Below are 20,997 nucleotides of genomic sequence, written 5' to 3'. Positions count from 1 at the left end.
AAATTCAAGTCAAAAAAATGAAAAAAAAAACATGTTTACGGGCATTATGTTGATGTTGGTGATGTACGTTTAAATATAACCGAGCTACAAACCAATTGATTTCATAGTAAAAAAAAAATTAAAATAAAACCGCAATTTCACCGATGGAATCAGAGTAAATCGCAGATGCGGCTATTCCATTTGTGAATTTACCCTACAATTTCAATATATATAGAGAAAAAAAAATTTAAAAATTAAATAAACCACCTGCGAATGTATAAACAGCTAAAGCACAGTTGTGCTTTAGTTGCTTGTACATTCACAGATGGAAAGCCCATTTCACAGATGGGACTATTCCATCTGCGAAATTCATGATTATTTTTGCAACTTCGGTTTTTTTTGGTTATTTTTGTAATGTAATTAGTGTAAATGACTATTTTTATCATTTTCTCTTTTTATTCTTTGTTATGCATTTATAATCGGACATACAACCATTAAGTTTTTTTATCATTAGTTGTTGATATAAAACTTCTAAAAACTTGATATAATTGATATAAATATATATTTATGTGATAATATAATTATAAACTAATATAACATTGTCGCTTTAAATCACCTTAAAAAAGTTATAATCTCGTTATTACTCGTAAAACTTGAGGTTTAATCTTGTCATCATGAGACGCCTCATATCGTTTAGAATCTTGGTGTCAAGTATGTATTTAAACTATAATATATAGAAGTTAGATGGTCCGGGGTATCACTTATATCTAAGACGAGTTAAGGACATGAAGAAAAGTAGGGGTCATGGGAGTTATGTCCTGCTCGAAGACACCTCTCATCTAGACAACTCAAACTGCGCAACGACTTGACTGCTCAACAAGTCAAGATGGTTGTTACAGCTCTGGTCCAAGCTGCCATAGACAGCTCAATCTTTCTAGACATGTTTACACACACACAAAAAAAAAAATCTAACTGCAACATACATACATATGGAAAATTAATATTTTTAACTTTGTACCTAAAACATAGAATGATCTTCACATACATTATCATAAGTTGGATTTCTCGGCAACCCACATATTGTGTGAGATATATCAATACACAAAGTCAAAAACTAGACCTATACGATCTGTGAAGCAATCTAGATTTTTGATTGCCAATATTTTGTTTCATGTCCGTATATTTTTCTAGCATGTAAGTTGTCACTTGTATGTTAGTTTTATAGACATTAAAAACATATATATCTACGGTTACGTTTCAAGGTTGGTAGTAAACTTTACTCTAAGGTTAATTCCGTCAACATTTGCGAAAGAATTGTATTATTGGAGAAGAGAACATTGATTGGTGAATCATAATTTCTTTGAATTATACCCTCGTATCCATATCAAGGATATTTTGATTTCTTATACTACACATCCATTCCAAATATCCTCGCGGATTATTATTATTATTATTATTTGCTTTTAATTTGTTTCAAAATAAATGAAATTAGATTTTAAGAAAATACTCAAACTAAATAAAAAGAGTTATTTAGAGTATAAGTGTAAAAAATTTTATTTATAAAAAAAGTCATAATCCAAAAAAACAATACTTTAATAAAAACTTTGAAAGTTTATAGATTTTTTTATCTTTTAGTTTATTATTTTACGACCGTCTGATTAACAAGACGTACCTAAAATTAACCAAGAATAGCAAGCCAACGTCATTAACAACCACTTGACAACAAACCAACGAACAATTGTGAATAATTCAAATTTATCCTAAAATATGAAATATGAAAACGACACGAAACTTATCATTTAATAAAGTACGATTCATCATTACAAGTAATAGTAGTATTTCTAACAACAAAATTACTAAAAAAAATTACAACTTCTATTACATAAACTACAACTCATTTAAACGTAAAGAATTTAACAAAAATAATATAACCTAAATTAGACCTCCCTAACCTACCGTTACCAACCTAACAAAAGTCTTCAAACCGGCCTGGGTTAAACTACTGAACCGGGTCGAGCAACAAAATTGAATCTCTTTGAGCTTGCAGGTTCAATGCCGGTTCAACATCTGTTTCCTTCATCTTTCTCATTTCCAACACTTTCCGGTGGCTGTTGGAATGAACGTCGCCGGAGAAAGTAGGGCTACAAGCCGGTCTATACTCAGGAAAAAGCCGGCCGGATTTAAAGCGGACCCCACAAGCGTTGCATAGGGTTTTGGGACCTAAAGGACCGGTTCTCCATTGAGGCGTCTTTTGAACTTGACAGTGAGTACACCGACGTTGATTAATTAACTCGCTTGAAATTTGTCCCTTTTGGTAAACCGGGTTTTTTCTCTGCTTCTTTGCCGACGCCGGGTTTTCGAAAAATTCAATGAAGTGAAACGGGTTTGTGAGAAGCATAGGAGAAGTTGCAGACAAGTCATGGGACGATGAAGAACTCGAAGACGACTCAGTGAGTGAACGCGACCCGGAAGACCACACTCGGCCTGGTTTTCTCGACTTTTCGGTTCTACCCTTCTTCGGAACCGGATAGGTTAATCCCAAAACCGTAAAACTCCGAGCTGACATCTGGAACACCGGTTCAAACCGGTTCTCGGGAAACTGGCCGGCTTCATCCTTCAAATTCGTCTCCGGGCACGAAACAGGAAGCTCCGACACAGAATCATCCACAATTTGTGATAACCATTCAAGGCTTTCCATATCATCAATCTGAAATAAAACGTAAATTAATTAATTTCTCCATTTTTATCGAACTTTGTAAAAGTTGCAGACAATTTTCCATGCAATAAATTGAATTTTATGAAGTTATGTGTATATACCGGAACCGGCAGCTGGTCGGCGGGAAGAGAAACGAGGTCGCCGGTGGTTAAAAAATTGCTAGAATTCAACGAATTACTATCATTATCCTGAGAAGAAACCGAGGCAAAATCCTCCTCGAAGGATTCTTCACCAGAAGTACTAAAATCCTTGTCAGAAAGATCTAAAAGATCGTCAACGGAGAATTCATCGGCGGTGACATTAACAACGTTGTTAAGTCCGGCTACACACCATAAATCTTCAAAGGAAGCTTGTTGGGTTGATTTCATGTGAATTATTTCCGAGTGAAAGCTCGATTTCAATGCTCTTGCTTCAATACACTCCATATGAATTCTAATTTTTTTTGAATGAGATTAATTGCTAGGTGAGCGCTAGAGAAAAACCCCAACAAAGAATTTTCAAATGAAATTGGTATTATATGAATTGAGGTATGAAGTATGTATATAGATACAATAATTGTGTATGTATATCTACCTGGAGAGAGGGAGAAAATGGAAGAGAGAGAAAGAGGGGGAATTGGCGTGAAGATCACTGAGGAATGGTTAATGTGCGAACCTGATGGGTTGGACTCCATGTTTATTTTCTTTTTCCATTTTATATGCATTCTTTTCAAAGATTATTAATCGTTACAATGTCATACTTTTTGAATAGTATATTCATAAAATTAAGTCAAATTTTATAAAAACTAGTATAGTTCAACGTTTTATAACCATAGTTTTTTCTATTTAACTTGGAAACTAAGAGATTTTTTTTTTCTTTTTTTTTTTCTTTTTTTTTTTTTAAGAAAAAATCACACGTTATGGTTTTCCGTAATAATTTGAAAAAACGGCATAGAAAATATATTATTTGGTTAAAGTAAATTTTTAAGTTAAATTATATAAAAATTTCTAAAAACAGTTAAACCAAACAAATTTCAAAGCTAACTGATTTTCATATAATTTAAATTTTCATGTAGTGCATGTTTTATAGGGAAAAGGGTATATTTAACTGGTTAAATAAAAATGTTTCCAATGGTTAACTTAAATCAATATAATTTCAAACTACAACAATTTTTATAGAATTTAGTTTAAAACTAGTCGATAAATATCAAAAGAAATATATTTTCAATTTATTTATTTTAAATAGTATATTCTTTTAAATGTTTATACGATATCAGCTTTTTATGACCAAATCTTTTATTTGGTATCAAACGTTTACTAATTATAAAATTGTAACGCACATTTTCGAACATTACATTAACTTTAAACTACATAAATGATAATTTACTATATTGGCCAAATTTCCATTTCTACAGTTATATACTAAGACCGTATTTTGTTTTTCCAATTATCAATAGTATATTATATTTGTGATTTTATACAAATAAAGATCATAGAATAGCCATGTAATTTCGATTTTATTTATATTTTCTATGATAGATATAAGCTGGAGTAATAGAGAACAAAAAGGCATGATAAGATAAATATAAAAATAAAATCGTTACTACTTGATACAAAAAATAACTGATTTTTTTATTCATTATATATTTTAACGCATTTCTTTTGTCTGGATAAAAAACAGCTGACAAGATTGATTATAAATATAAGGGTAGGACCAAATCAACCGAAAGTCAAACACTTCTATTCCAAATTCCGCACTTAGATTTTTTCTTCACTATTTGACTCGATAGAAGACTTCAATTTTATCCTATGGTTGTGAGTATGTGTTATTTGTGAACAACTAATACTATCATTTCAACTTTTATTCTTCAAAAGAAAATTATAAACGGAAATAGTTGCTTGTGCAATTGTATCTATGCAATACTCAATTTGCCTAAGTAACATATAATTCAATTTCGGTTAAATGAAGTGCTATATTTATTCTAAGGTGTTGTTAACACATAGTTACTTAATACTTATGCAGTTATGAAATAAAAAGGTAGGGTGTTTTCCTCTAAAACTATATATATATATATATATATATATATATATATATATATATATATATATATATATATATATATATATATATATATATATATATATATATATATATATAAAAGGAAAAGATCAAATCAAAACACCTAAAAGGTTGAGAACGCGGGAACAAATATATTCATTTGTGATTTCATTTATTCATTTGTGGAGAAACAATAAATTTTTACGCATACTAAACATCAATATGTTTTTTCTCTTCAATTGAAATTAAAGGCGTAAAAATATATCATTACTTCACAAATGAATAAATGAAATCACAAATAAATATACTTTGTTCTCGCGTTCTCAACCTTTTTGATGTTCTCATTTGATCCTCCTCCCATATATATATATATATATATATATATATATATATATATATATATATATATATATATATATATATATATATATATATATATATATATATATATATATATATATATATTGAAAATAAAGAAAAGTCTTGTATTTAGAATCACAATGTCCGCAAAATGGTACCTAGATTTGTTTAAAGTTGAAAAATATCGATGGCCGCCTTTTGTTTTTGAAACTTCAATTTGTACCTATTTTCATTATATTTAAAAAAATGATGTTCCTCTTATTTCGATTCAAGTTTGAATTTTGAAACGATCCTTACATCGAAAATCACCTATTCATATTTGGACAAACACGCTAGCTAAATGTAAACTATAATAATAATTATTTTAATATATATATATATATATATATATATATATATATATATATATATATATATATATATATATATATATATAAACATAATTTTTTTTTTTTTTTTTTGTGTTTTTTGATTTGTAAAAACCTATTTTTATTGAAGACTTATTTTAAATATATCAAAATTCATTACTTTTTATTATCTGTAAATAGATATTTATATTGATATAGTTTTAAATTTTTTTTTTTTTTAAGTTTCAGCTCTCGTTATTAATAAGTGAATAAAAATTCATCAGATTTTTATGACAGTATATTCGTTATTTATAAATGAAAAAAAATAAAAACATTTATTGTACGAACGTATGAATAATTCTAAACCAATTGACAAAAGAACAAAAGGTTATGATTCTAGAGTACATGATATTAAAATGGAATAGCATATAAAATATAATTACATAAATATCATTATAAGGGTATTTTAGTCAATTAACTTATACTAAAAAAGAAAAATTCTAGATTTTAGAAATAACTAATTCTCTTATTTTATATATATATATATATATATATATATATATATAATTAGTTCAATTTTAATTTTAATGTAAATTTTAATCAAATTTGATTTAATTAATTTATTCTTTAAGAATAATACTTTCATATATTCTTTAAGATTAGTCTAATTTTTAAATATGAGCAAGAAGCGTAGATGATTGATAAAAAAAGGCAATGACATTCATTTTCATAAACAATAATACATGTTTTTGAATTAATTACAACAACAAAAAAAAAATATGAATTCAACTGTACACACATTCGTGAAAGATATATATTCTTAAAGTATAAACTAAATTTCATTCATTCTTTAATTATCGTCAACCATTCAAATATATATATATATATATATATATATATATATAGAGGGTAAGTGAATATACCTAACAACCTTATATAAGCTTAGGTACCTAACTCCATAATACTACATCGGTTTGTATCATATTTACATTGTAATTGCCTAAGGTTCTTAAACTTCAACCCTATAACTTGATTACTTTCAAAATATTTGGATTTTGAATAATATCTTTCTTTTACATTACATCTTTCTATCGAATACCACTTAATAGGTTTCATATCCTACCGCTACAAATGAAAGGATGTAGGAGAAATACAATGATGAATTTCCAATTTTTTTTGAAGTAAATCAAGTTTAGGGATGAACTTTAAGAACCTTGGATGATTGCAATGAAAATTTAATGCAATGATGTAGTTTGATGAGGTTAGGTACCTAAGCTTATATAAGGTTGTTAGGTATATTCACTTTACCCATATATATATATATATATATATATATATATATATATTCTGGACTAAACAAAACTAATATAAAATTTGAGAATGCATATTGCCAGATTTCTTCTTAAATAAAGAATGTTATTTTTATAAGGTGAACCTTGATATTCTGAAAAGAATGTTGATCTTTTTTGTAAGATGAACCTTGATATTTTGAAAGAATATTGATGTTTTTGTAAGTTGAACCTAATAAAAAGGTTCACACATGAAGATGTCATTCTTTAATGAATGATTTTGAAAATCATAAAAAAAATATTACAAATAATTATGAAATTCTATCATAATGACATTTTGATTGAATACACTATCGTTCTTGAAAAAAGTCTGCAAGAATATTAAACAAAAATGTTTAAATTCACTCTTTCAAAAATCGATTAGAATACTAAAGAAATACCTATCATGTTAATTTATGCATAACCAAATTTTTGAAGAATCCAAACTATCATATAATCTTTAGAGAGAACTTTAAGGAGTCTTCTCTCAATGAGCTGTGTGAAATCAATAATCAGCTAGTCATTAACTACTAATCTGTAGAGTTTCAAAAGTGCAAGGTTAAAAACATGAAAATAGAATGTTGTAATAAAAAAATAAATTAAAGTAATTCATATTTCTACCATTTAGCCCAAGAACAAAAACGTTAGAAATACAAAAGCTTCCAAGATAAATAAAAAAAAGAAACTAAAAGTTATCATGGTTAATAAAAAAATTTGTCCTATAATGTTTATAACAACTTTAGAAATTATTTATTATAAAAAAATACACTTTGGAAGAAACAAATCATATATCTCGTTCTTCCCAAAACAAATGTTTACTTTGGAAATTCAACCAATCTACTTCTAAGCACAGGATAATTTGTGATTTTGCACCATTATAAGAGTTTTCACAGTTATATATATATATATATATATATATATATATATATATATATATATATATATATATATATAAACATTCTTTAATTAACAATGAATATGATTCTTATTGATTGTTGAGCTAAAATTAGAAAGCTAAATGTTGATTTCCTCATCTTAAAAACACAATAAATACATGCATACTTAGACATTTTGGGATAAGATTAATATTTATATAAAGAAATCAGAAAAAAATTTAAATTCTATTCCAATTAAGAGGAGTCAAAATGCAAAAAGTTACTCTTCAGCGAGAATCACAATTCTAATCTATATTACCAATAAAATTCAGATCAAATCAAGCACATAACAAGTAGATTCAAAACCCTAAATATATAATCCATCAGAAATTTGAATTTGCAAGACCCAAAACAATGATTTAAGTTACCAATCATCGTTTAGATAACAAAATTTTGAGTTTACGAATAAGAATTACCTTTTGTTGATGAGAATGTTTGTGACAATTGCTACAGAAAATGGGGTTTGGGCATAACATCATCTATCGTTAAGAGCAAATGTATAAAAAAAATTAAAAATATTGAGCAGAAGAAGGCAAACTGGTCGGGAAGATGCTAAAGAACAAACGGACGACGGAAAAAAAGGAGCCATGAAGTCTGGAGATGGTGGCGTTGAGTTGATGAAGGCATGGCGTGCTTGTGATGATATAGGGGACATTCGATTGCCTTTCCTTGATTATAAACATTAAAATTAGAATGTTATTTAATTCGTATGCAATATTACTGATATACCTTTTTTAATTTAATTAATGATTATTTTTTTTTCTAAAATCCTATGTGTTCTTACAACCACACAACAGATGTACATCCAAATATGAACCAAGCTCTCTGTGTGTGTGTGTGTGTATATATATATATATATATATATATATATATATGTGTGTGTTTATTTGAGACAATGTTAATTTTATAAGACGTGGGAACGCGATCTAGCCACTTATTTTAGAAAACAAAAACTAAAAAAATAACTTTAAAATTCGAAACAAAAAGATAAATCCAAAAATTCTTTTTTGTAATTATTATTTTAGTCATTTTATTTACCCAATAAAATAAAAAACTTACATTTTTTTATAATATACATGAAATATTCTAATAGAATATTACCCTGTAAATATTCAAATGTAACTTTTTGAATGTTAGAATATTCTAGTATTCTACTAGAGTTGATAGAATTTGTAAAATATTCTAATATTCTATTAAAATTGTTTGAATATTTGTAGTCTAATATTCTAGTAGAATATGTGGATATTCTAATAATTTTGTTGTAATTTTTATATGAGAATATTTTATTAGAATTATTTTGAATGTTAGAATATTCTAGTATTTTACTAGAGTTGTTAGATTTTTTTTTTAGTATATAAATGACGAAAATAACATTTAAAAAAAATCAAAAGTTTTCAATTATTTTGAATTTTTAAAATATATTTTTGATCTCCAAAATGAGTGGTTATGATTATGTTCCAATATCTCATAAATATAATGGTTTTAAATGATAACAATATTTATGTTGATCATATCATGAGAAAAAAAAGGGAAATTAAGTAATCTAACCATTATAAATTAGATTTTCAATATAAATAATTCTTTTTTTTTTGGAAAAATAATCACTTTTTCAGACATGTTCTTATTCCGAGGTACTATTAAGATCAAGTGTTTTTTAGTTTCAATGAAATCTTTTTTTTTGAATTCCGAATTCTACATATCGAAATGCTTAACATCACCATTTTTGAATAAAAATGTCTAATTTTATGGACTAATATCCTATATTGTTCACATTAGTACTGTTTTTTCTTAAAATATAAGTAAACAATGAAAAAAATCTCAAAATTCCATAATTGTTTTTTGGATTTCGGATTTGTTCTTGAAATTATGAAGTTCTTTTTTCGAAATTTTTTTCTAGAATTTAGGTCCAAAATCTGGAATGTCGTTCATAAATAAATAAATAAAAATTTATTCATGGTTCGACATGCCCATTCCGAGCAAAGTGGTTATGTAACATTTGCAATTTTAGGTATGTCCCTTTTTAACCTTTATTTGTAAATCCTTGTCACGTTGGTCCTAGCCGAGTACGATGGGCATATTTGCTCGATTGTTGGACGTGGAGGCACCCATGTACGCCGGGGGTACGCTAAGGAGGGACAAACCCTAATTTTTAGGGTTTGTGGCCTATTTAATCAACTTATGTTGCTTTGGGAGCATCTTATGATTAGTCTTCACTTCTCCGAACCCTAAGAGCGAAACCCTAGCCTCATTTGAGTGTTTGTGAGCCATTGTGTGATTTTGTAGTGGTTTTTGGGTCCCTTAAAGGAATTGAAGCTTGGTAGTGAATCTTTGGTGGACTTGGAGCTTGCAGATCCACGATCTTCATCAAGTTTGCAAGCTATTTGAGGTATAAAGCTCCTAACTTGATGGTTTATTATGATAGATCTAGTTTAGGGCATTATTTGTGCATTTTTTGGTCCTTTAATCCTTGCTTGGGAGTATGGGCTACTCTAGCAGCTTGGGGTGATAGATCTAGACTTTTCTGAGGTCCCTTGTACATAAAAATGATAGTTTGATGCTTTAGCTCAAGCATGCAAGGTTGATGTTTTTCTTAATGGAGTTTAAATGCTAGATTTGGACTTTGGAGTGTTTTTAGCCATGTAAAGGCTTAAAGTCTTCGACTTTATGGTTTAAGCCTTAATATGATATTAATTTGAGGATTGGATGTTAAGTTCTTAAGTGGTTAAGACTTTTGAGCAAAACTTGGAGTCAGGCTAGTACGATAGGTGCCTTAGTACGTTGGTCGTACTGGGTGCGATCCCTGTTTCTGGATCAATCGTGTACGCAGGGCGTACGAGCCAGGTACGCCGAGTGTACGCTAACCAGTGGGGCGATGAAATGGTGGACTTGGATTATTTGGGCTTTGTATTGATTGGGCTTGGGTCCTAAACTTCTATGACATTAGATCATTTTTGGACTTTGGGCTATTGTTTGGCATTGGGCCTCCTTGGATTGGGTTTTGGGTATCTTTTAGAGCTTTAGGCTATATTGGGCTTTTTAGTGCTATTGGATTGGGCCTTGGATTTTAGGCCGAGTGGGGAAAAGGTTAAATGGACTTTTACCCTAAGTGTTGGACAAGTGGACTAGGATTCCAGGTATGGGTTGTGGACCAATTATTAATTGGGTATTATTTGATGATGTTGGCGTGAGGATTTTCCGGATCAACAGTCCAAGCTTTTGTCTGAGATATTCAACAGTTTGAGATGAGTTTCCTCACTATGCTTGGCGGGTCGAAGGCACCAATGCTGACCCATGGTTATTATGATTAGGATGCTAGTTGTGTGCGTGACTCCTACATGTTTGTTATGTGATATGTATACCGGGCGGGGCCTGATGAATATGATGAGGCGAGGCCCACCTCATGTTATTGACAGAGTTGTTCCGTGTGGGGCTCGATGTCGGGCGGAGCTCTATGGATGTGGGGCATGGCCCATTATATGCTTGATATGTATGGTATACGGTGTTTTGGGGAAACCCACTAAGCTTCGTGCTTACAGATTTCAGTTCATGTTTTACGTACTTCCGGATCAAAAGGGAAGAGCTTTCACGCACACCATGATTTCCGCTTTATATTACTCTGATGTATTGGATTAGTTGATTGACATACTGTGACATCCCCATTTTCACGGCCAGAAAAAACCGATTTTGTTTATGCTTTATAAAAATCAAAGTACCTCTTTTAATAAAAATGTTGCGGAATTTGTTCCCAGTAAAACATGATAAATACGTTATCAAAGCATTTCGGAAAAAAATATTTTTAATTCGTTTTAAAACATTTGGGATGTCATCGTCAATACAGAAACATAAGCATAGACAGAACTTACATTCATTATCACTAGTGATTTATATCACCTTAATATCTCAGTGTAATGTGACTTCATAACAACACCTATGATATAAATAAACTGAGTGGGTCAGGTTGAGAAAACGGGTGACTATATAGGGTTTTCAACCCACAATAATATAATTACTATGTTTAAACAATTAAGAAATCAACCCAAATACCCATCCCCATTATCTTCTTTATTCTTAAGGATCTACCCTAAGAATCAGCTGTCCCTCGTTCATTTATTCCTAAGGATCATCCTAAGGAATCGGCACGAAGTCCATCGTTGCCACGGTTTACACAACAGGCACTAAGTCTGCATAGTCACCAGGGGTTAGGCATCAAGTATGCATTATCGCCAAGGTTTACACAACGGGCACTAAGTCTACATAGTCGTCAGGGTTTAGGCATCAAGTTTGCATGATCGCCAAGGTTTAGGCACCAAGTCTGCATGGTCGCCAAGGTTTAGGCACCAAGTCTGCATGGACGCCAGTGTTTAGAGTACACCGGGTGAACACATCGTTCACAACACCTACAAGTTGCGAGCCTACTAGTGTTCCACTAGACTCTCTAGAATAGTTCGTGGTTGTCATCCATACTCTGCTGAATGACGGGCCCATCGTTTGGGAAAAAGCTTCTCACATCGTCCACCTTTCACCCTCATCTCGTAGTCTATAACACCTCTCAACTCATCATCAAACTCATATTCCATCTATTACATCTACCCATGTTTTACCCCAACATGATCGTAAATATAAAATACATATACAGTTTAAATCATTTAAAACATGTATAAAATCGTTCATCCAACATACACATCAAGTATTCAGATAATATGCACAGATAGCACGTAATTTATATAAAATACTTCATATCTATGTGTAAGATGAAAGTAACTATGCACTCACCTGAGAAGGTGGTGACTCGGTACTCGCACAACGCTTCATTTACTTTAAAATAATTTCCTTCGACGAAATCTAGTATTACTACCACTAGATTTTAGTCTAATATTTATCGTGACTTATTATTATTATTATTATTATTATTATTATTATTGTAATTATTATTATTATTATTATTATTATTATTATTATTATTATTATATAAGCGTTTAAACAATATTTTCCAACCACTATGTATAGACAGGGGCCAGACATAAAACATCGGAGGGCAGAACCATTTTGTTATATAGCACTTCTGAAATCCAACAATCCTATGCAGCCTTTTAAACCAGATTCCCCGTACCGCGAGTAGTTAAAAAGATATTATAACGACACTTATATAAGTCATAATAATAGCTCAAATATTTATTATAGGTTCATAATAACAATATTAATTTTAAATATAAGCTATATTAAAATAGGGTAAGCATAACTTACTGACAAGAGGATTTTAGCTAGGAGTTAGGCTCTGCAGGGGCAGAACTTCGTCGCTGAATCTTTCTAAGAAAGATTCGTGCAGCGCTTCAACGCTCACATTACTATACTAAAAACTACAGAAAGAGAAGTCGAATCACAAGGGGCCGAAATGCTCGTGGGATAAGGAGAGAAAGAATCTTGAATCAAGAGAATGGTGCAAGAAATATGAGAGCCTAAGACTCTTATTTATACTAATTGAATTTTCAAAAACTACCATCCATAATTACTTAATGATATTTTAGTTATATAAAGAACTAAACACCACTCTATAATATTATTTTAAATGGATTTAATGATATTTGTACTAAACTAATGTCGAAAGAACCCAACATTAGTCTTATAATGAGCACATCGTCGATACCTTTCTAATGATATATACATATGTATATATATATATATATATATATATATATATATATATATATATATATATATATATATATATATATATGTGTGTGTGTGTGTACGTATATATGATTTATACTTTATTTTAATACGTAAATATGCTATTATAACTTGTAACTCGTTCATACGAACTCCGTTTTTTACGTTATTTATATCCACGCGTAGGTGGAGACTTACTCTACAACTTTCGTTTAGACTCCATCGGCTAATTTTGACTTTATTTTTAAAGTTATATTTTTAACAGGTCGAGACATGATTAGTCCGTTAAAATCTCATAACTTCTTCATTCGATGTCCGTTTTCGTCTGTCTTTTTATGGTTACGCTACTAATAATGAGATCTTCGATTTTCGTTTAGGTTGTGTCGTACTCGAACTTCGGGCTGTACACCGCTAAACCGAAACTTCGAAAAATCATAACTTCCTCATACGAATACAGATTTGGGCGTTCTTTTTATGGACGTTCTCAGGTTAACATATTCTACGACTTTCATTTAGACTACTAAGGCTAAGGGTCGCTCTATCATAAATTCACTATTTACGTCTTCGTGGTGCCGTGCCGGTTCCGTCGCAAAACTTCGACGGGTCATAACTTATTCGTTATAATTCAGATTTCGGCGCTCTTTATATGTACGAAACCCTTGAGACATATTATACAACTTGGTTAAGATTATTTATTCTAAATAATCTTTTGTCAAAAAGTCATTGTCGACCCCTATTATCTCTAAATTGATTAGCCTGGATCTACGGGCATTACACATACTCTGATTTTATTGTATGGTTTGTAAACCGTTTGGGTTGATGGTTTTTATTATAATTAAACTAAAAAAAATTATCTTAATTTTGGGATGTTATATTTTATTTTTTGATAAATTTTTATTTTTGTTATTTTTCTTCAAGTACACGTTAAAAAACAGTTAGATTATTTAATTTCTCAAAAAAAAATCTTAATAATATTTATCGATTCCTCACCAACCACTTCTAGCATTTTGTTTAAATAACAGATCTTTTCCTAAAACAAAGAAAACAATAAACATAAACAAAAACTAAGTTAAACATTAAAAAAATAATAATAATATACATTAAGCTAAAATAACAATACATATTTAAACAACATAAATCTCGTTAATTACTTATACAATCCATTTATGCTCGACGATTACACCAACCCGAGCCTTCTCTAAAACGCATCTTTCTCCAACCAACCATGAATATGTTGCGGATATTGTTTGTCTTCTCTCTATAATGAGCCAAAACAATTAATATTTTTATATAAACGTTAATACATATTTTATACAATACAAATAGAATTTATTACCTTCTTATAGCGTATTTAAGCATAAGAACAACTTCCATGAGCAATTATAGGGGTAAGTAGAGCCATCTTACCATTAATTTTTGCCGACTTGTTCCTATATGTTGGGGTAAAAAATAACTTATCAATCATTTTGATAAATGAACTTTGTACAAACGACATATAATTGGGATAGAGTACCTACAGATCGTCAGTCTATACCAACGAAATGCCGTCGAGATAACTTTCATCCAACGACATCGTTTTTTCTTTTTCTATAGTATTTATTTAAATAAAATGAAAATATATTTTTAGGACCTATACCGACGTCATGTCGTCGGGATAGATTTTCAGAAAACCACATAAAGACATTTCATTTCTTGTCTATGTTAAGGCGACGACAAATCGTCGGGATAAATCATCGGGTCAAATAATTATTGTCAACTTTATACCGATGACACGTCGTCTGTATAACTTCATTTTTAGTCATGACACGTGTCGTTGGTATAACAGTGCCTATAGTCTTGGAATGCATTAATTGAAAATAATAATAACAATAACAATTTGGTCAAACTTATAACGCTTATGAGTTACATATTTCTCCTTCCTCTTCAAAACCATGTTACGTAAAGGGTTACCACAATGATAGGCTTGATAGCCTTGTTGATACTCTCTATCGACTAAGGTCATCATTTGTTGTATCTTTTACACGTGGTTTATATCTGATTTCTTCAATGTCTAATCCTAAGAACTAGGGGTGTCAATTTATGACACGGCACGACAAAAATACACGACACGAAACGAAATTGGGACGAAATCAAAATTCGAATTCGTTTTCGTGTCATGTTCGTGTCAAGTATAAAAAACACGATGTCGTGTCGTGTCGTGTTCGTGTTTACAAATCCACACGAAATTGACACGATTGAGCATGTGTTTGTCGTGTTTTTCGTGTTTTTCGTTTTTATCGTGTTATATATGATTAAATATGAATTAAATAAAATAACAGTTATGTAATATTATCTTTGTCGTGTCGTGTCGTGTTGTCGTTTTTTAATTGGTTCGTTTTCGTGTTAGTGAAAAAAAAAACGACATCGTGTCGTGTCGTGTTCGTATTACAAAAAATATTGTCGTGTCAGACAAAAACACGACACGACGACCCGATTTGACAGGCCTACTAAGAACACAAGCTTACATGCCCTTTAAAGTAGTCTTTCGATCTCCATACCTCACCTCTTGATCTTAATATATCGTCTCTCAATCTTGAAATCACATGAATGTTTAGATATTGTAATTGGACTCTAATACCAAATAATATGAAAATTATGGAATGTAATACCAGGACACCAGAAAAAAAATCACTCTTGAGAAGCTTTATGCTTTAAGAGTTATCAAAATTCAATTTTTTTATAATCAAACTTTATTTAACCTAATGATACGAAGAGGTTCATGCTATTTATATTAGTCTCAACCCCTAAAAAATTTAAAACCATAAAGAAAATGTTATAATAAAATAATAATTAAATTTATTAAAAAGTAATTAAAACCCCAATATTAAAGTTTCTAAATAAAAAAAATGTTCAAAAAGTAAAATGACATATTTTTGTTGTCTCAAATGTATCAAAAGATGAGTTCTAGTATATTGGTGGGGTTTTGACACTATAGCACATCAATGTTTGGTCAATTTGCACATCTAGTCACTAAAGTTTTTTGTACTCACTTGATCATTAAGGTTAGTAAATACCAGCTAATTAAAGGAATGAGAGAAAATGTTACCAGTTTAAGGGTCATCGCTGACGTGTATTGGCTTATGTGGACAAGCATTTGACCATGTCATCTTTAATGTGAAAACCTTCCTTAATTGAACCTTATATTCAACCATCGACGATACATTGTTACCCCAAATTAGGTCAGTGCCTCCCTCCCGATACTCTACACTTAATCGATACAACCAGAGAAATGTCTGCCTCTTACAGTCGATCGATCAACCTCATGCATGTCGGAAACCTTCGTGATGATGACCCCTGTCCACCTTGTGATTTTTAAGACGCAATAAGCATGGAAAGGACTTCCTGGACCGACGATAATGTAGCTCACAGGTTTTGGAACTGTAAAAAATCTTTAGTGAGTATTCCTTTTGTTTACTTACACCCTATTTGTTATTTTGAGCTGGGAATGTACACATTTTCATTAATTGCAACCCTAACCCTAACTCTAGTTTTCCCTTTTAATTAGTCAGTTGAAGGTCCAAAATGCAAGTTTTTTTTATGTGGAAAGTCAAAGAAATGGAGGATGGTACTATAAAGAACAGCTTCCCAAGATGAGGTTTGAGTTGAAAAGGAAAGAAGAGTTTAGTGAAGTTTTGAAGGTTCATAAGAAGTTGGTTAAGCTACATCAAGCTATGGAAGCAGATAAGCAAGTGTTTGAGACATAGTTGATAGAGTTGATGAAGCAAAACAGAATGTTGAAGTGTGGGATCTTTGTTATGGTCATTGTAGTCATTGCCATGTGGTTGAAATGGCCTTGAAAAGTGCAGTTGGTCAAAAAGGTGTTTATGGTTGATGGTATATAATTCCAACAAGTTTTTTGGAAAGTGTATTGATGGATGTTAAAAGTTGTTTTTTTTTTTGGCAAATGTATAGGTGTATGGGTGTGTGGCTACATGGTTATGGCTAGATCCTAATTGTAATGTATAGTCAGGTTTTTGGTTGAATGCTTATTTGATCAGTGTTTGTATGGGATCTTAGATGTAATGGAATGTAGATGTAATGGGATGGCAGTACATGGGAACAATTGTAATGACTTTGTGTAGATTCAATGAATGATATGAAATATACTAGTTGTTATATACCTTGCTAAATTTTATAATATGCATGTGCTCCTTTTAAAAATTCAAGTGTGGGTACCACATTTTCGGCCATAAGGAACTCACTTGGTCCATTTAAAAGGGCATTGTGTTTAGAGTTCTTTACAGGGGTATATATGGAAAAGTGCATTATGGACCACTGACCACACATGGTATATAAGGACATAATCAATGATAATTTAAAATTATCTATATATGCAAATATATTCCTTTTCCATGCAGTTTAACTAGACAAGTCATTGCCATGCATGCAACTTCAAATTAACGCAACAAAAAGCTCAAAATAACAACCAACTTAATCAACACAAAATACACATCACATAAACCAACATAGTTTCATACAAACTAACATAGTTAATAGCAATTTCATAAAAACATCAACACTACACCAAAACACATCATTTCACACTACATACCATGTTCATATCACATAAACCAACACTTAAAGTTATTCTAAAGTAACATGTTTAGCTTCTGAATTCCCAGGTGCATCTGCACCACCAACTTTCTTGCCCAGCTTCAACTTGATAATCCTTTCAGATCTCTTCCTCTTGATTTTCTTAAATAAGGTTGCACCTGGTGTTTCTCTAGCCTCATGTTCTTGCACATGAACTTGACTAGGTTCTCCATTTCCTGATGCATCAAACTCAAAAGGAATGAGTTCCACCTCATCATAGTCTTGTTGCATATGCACCTCATTGACTGCTTCTCCACCATCATTTACTACTCCTCCATCATCATTTACTGCTTGCTCACCCCCATTCACTTCATTACCTTCATTCATTGCATTAACTTGATTACCTTCATCATCCTCCTTGAGTGTTTCAGCTACACCTTGTTTGACCAATATGAAACATTATTAGAAATTTAAAAAGAAATTGTAAAGATTAACCATTTAAATACTTATTTATCTATTTTGTTTTTCTTCTAGCTTTGATTTTAGGAGGCCTTGTCAAAGTACAAGCTATTTTGTTGTGTCCTTCAATCTTACAAGGGCTACATTTTTGTTTTTTCCTAGCCTTGGATACCTTCACCCGCTCCTTACCTTTGTTTTGTGTTTGGGTAGTTTTCTTTGAATTTTTACTTGACTGGTTTGGGTTTTCTGTTGCATCCCTTTTCCTTTTAGTTGTAGGTCTCCCAGACATAGTTCTACGAACATGAGGTAAAGGTGGAGTGTAATCAGTTGCAGGCCACAAATTACTTCCATTCATAGGTGCTAACCTAAACTTGTATGTCTTCATGTAAGTGATGCTACTAAACATTTTGTCCACATATTACTCTACATCCCTATTCATATAACTAATAGATGCAACAAAATGGACACAACCGATTCCATTAAGCTGCCAAAGCCCGCATGAGCAAGTTCTTTCTTCAAGATCCACCTCATAAGCATCTATAGTTCCTCTTACTTCAAACTGATTTAGTCCACTAGGTAAGACTTGGTAATGTCTTAGACACTTGTTAATCTCATTCACTATTTCTCTAATTGTTGGACAAATTTGGTTGCTTATCCTAGACGTTTGCATTTTTTCTTGAACACCCTCTCCATCATATACATCCTCAAATCCTCTAACATGGTGATAATTGGCTTCTTCCTAGCATCAACAATTACAACATTAAAACTTCCTGACATTCCATTATCCATAGCATCACAACATCTTCCTGGTTGGAAGTAGGCCCTTGACCATGTTTTGGGGTCTTTGTCCATCAAATACAGATGAGCACTTGGGTCTAGCACTTCAAGCTCTTTCATGGCAACCTTAAAATCTACCTCTGTTGTTGCTTTACATGTCTTCCAGAATATGTTTTCATATTGGTCACCGTTATACCTTTTCCTAAGGTTTTGGCTAATATGCTTGGCACACTGCATGTGCTCAACATATGGAAGGAGTTCTTTCACAGCCTCAATCAAACCCTGTTAACAAATAGAAAATATTGTGAATAAGGATGCAAATAGATAGGAAAATTAATTACAATCAATTAAGTTACCTTGTGTTGATCTGATATTACACTGTATCCATAGCCTAAGTTAAGTCCCAAGTCATCGATGAGTAAATCCAAAAACCACCTCCAATTTTCCTTATTCCACACATACTACTGCCCATACAATAGGATAAATCCCATTGTTGGCACCCCTTTCAACAACACATAATAACTCCCTTTGCAGATCCCTTTAAGGAAACAACCATCTAAACCTATTATCTTTCTGCATCCCTCCTTCCACTCCTTCTTCAATGCATCAAAGAAAACATAGAACTTACTAAAGTAGTTCTTCGCATTTGGCATATGATTTACATCAAGCTTCACAGTGTTACTTGGATTTGATCTCCTAATCTCTTCTGCATACGACTATAACTTTGCATAATGTTCAACTAGGGTCACATCTATTAGTTGGAGTGCATATTTCTTAGCTCTCAAGCATTAACCAACACTAACATGAATACCAAAATTCTGTGACATAACTATTCTTAGCTTTTTAACACTCATCTTTTGTCTAAGTAAGAATTCTCTTGTATAATGACTCCCTATCAAAGCATAAGTGACCATGGACCGTAACTTGTAGTTCCTTGCATATTTGTGGATTGGCTTTAAAGACTTAATTTGGAAGCATGATTCATCACTCATCCACGACTCCCACAACCTGAATGTGCACTCACCCTTGCAACACTTAACCAACAATATTTTCCTATCATTTTTCTCAAAGCCAAGTTGGTACCCATTCGCAACAACATAGTTGCATAACATTAAGTTTAATTGAGTTGGATCTTTGAACCGCATACCAAGTATTGGGAACTGCTTTTTCCATGGAACAAACTCATTAAAAATGGAATGTTTTTGAGTTACATTGGCATCCTCTTCACGCCCATCATCATCATCATCTATGTTGTTATCATTTCCCTCTTCCTCTTTGCCACATAATCTATTTAGAAATTCATCACCCTTTGTCCTATTCGTAGTGACTATGTCCTCATTAAAGTCCACATCTAAATCTGTTAGGTTATCAATTTCGTCCTCATTCTCACCACCATCAAAGCATGAATCATCTCCATCCTCCTTTTCTATTTCAGAACCAAACCAATCTTCTATTCCTTGACCATCATGGTCTACATACATATAAAGTTTACCATCTGTCCCATATGCTTGAAAAATGAAACCACCATAGTCTTCATCTTTAGCGACAGAAATTATCCCAAACATTAAGGGCTTACCTGGTTTACAATAGTATAACTTCTTTATACTTTCTTGCATGAACCGTTTGAAAAAGGTGATACATTCACCATATGTCATTCCAGAAAAATCGTGATCATTGAAAATGGGATTGATACCATGGTTATACGAGAAAGGATTTCTAAGAAAAACACCTTTGAAGTTCAACTCCACTATAGGGTGGAGTCCATCAGGTTTTGGCGCCGAGCTAGACATTGTGGGTTGGTTGACTGCTCACTGACTTCG

The 20,997-nt window shown here is 31.5% G+C and overlaps 1 protein-coding gene across 1 annotated transcript; it reads right to left on the bottom strand.

Annotated features, from left to right (window-relative positions):
• Nucleotides 1-1,754: 1,754 nt before the first annotated feature.
• LOC145035804 (GATA transcription factor 7-like) lies at nucleotides 1,755-3,370 on the bottom strand. Its single transcript, XM_078984315.1, has 2 exons — nucleotides 2,797-3,370; nucleotides 1,755-2,686 (listed from the first exon to the last, which is right to left on the bottom strand). The coding sequence occupies exons 1-2, from the start codon at nucleotides 3,118-3,120 to the stop codon at nucleotides 1,979-1,981; spliced, it is 1,032 nt and encodes a 343-aa protein (XP_078840441.1). The 5' UTR covers nucleotides 3,121-3,370; the 3' UTR covers nucleotides 1,755-1,978.
• Between the last annotated feature and the right edge of the window lie 17,627 nt (nucleotides 3,371-20,997).

The sequence above is a fragment of the Lactuca saligna genome, chromosome 3, assembly GCF_052625555.1.
Source record: "Lactuca saligna cultivar CGN05327 chromosome 3, ASM5262555v1, whole genome shotgun sequence".
In the NCBI taxonomy this organism is placed as follows: Eukaryota; Viridiplantae; Streptophyta; class Magnoliopsida; order Asterales; family Asteraceae; genus Lactuca; species Lactuca saligna.
Note: the sequence above shows the minus strand (reverse complement) of the source record. Positions and strands in the feature narration are given on the sequence as shown.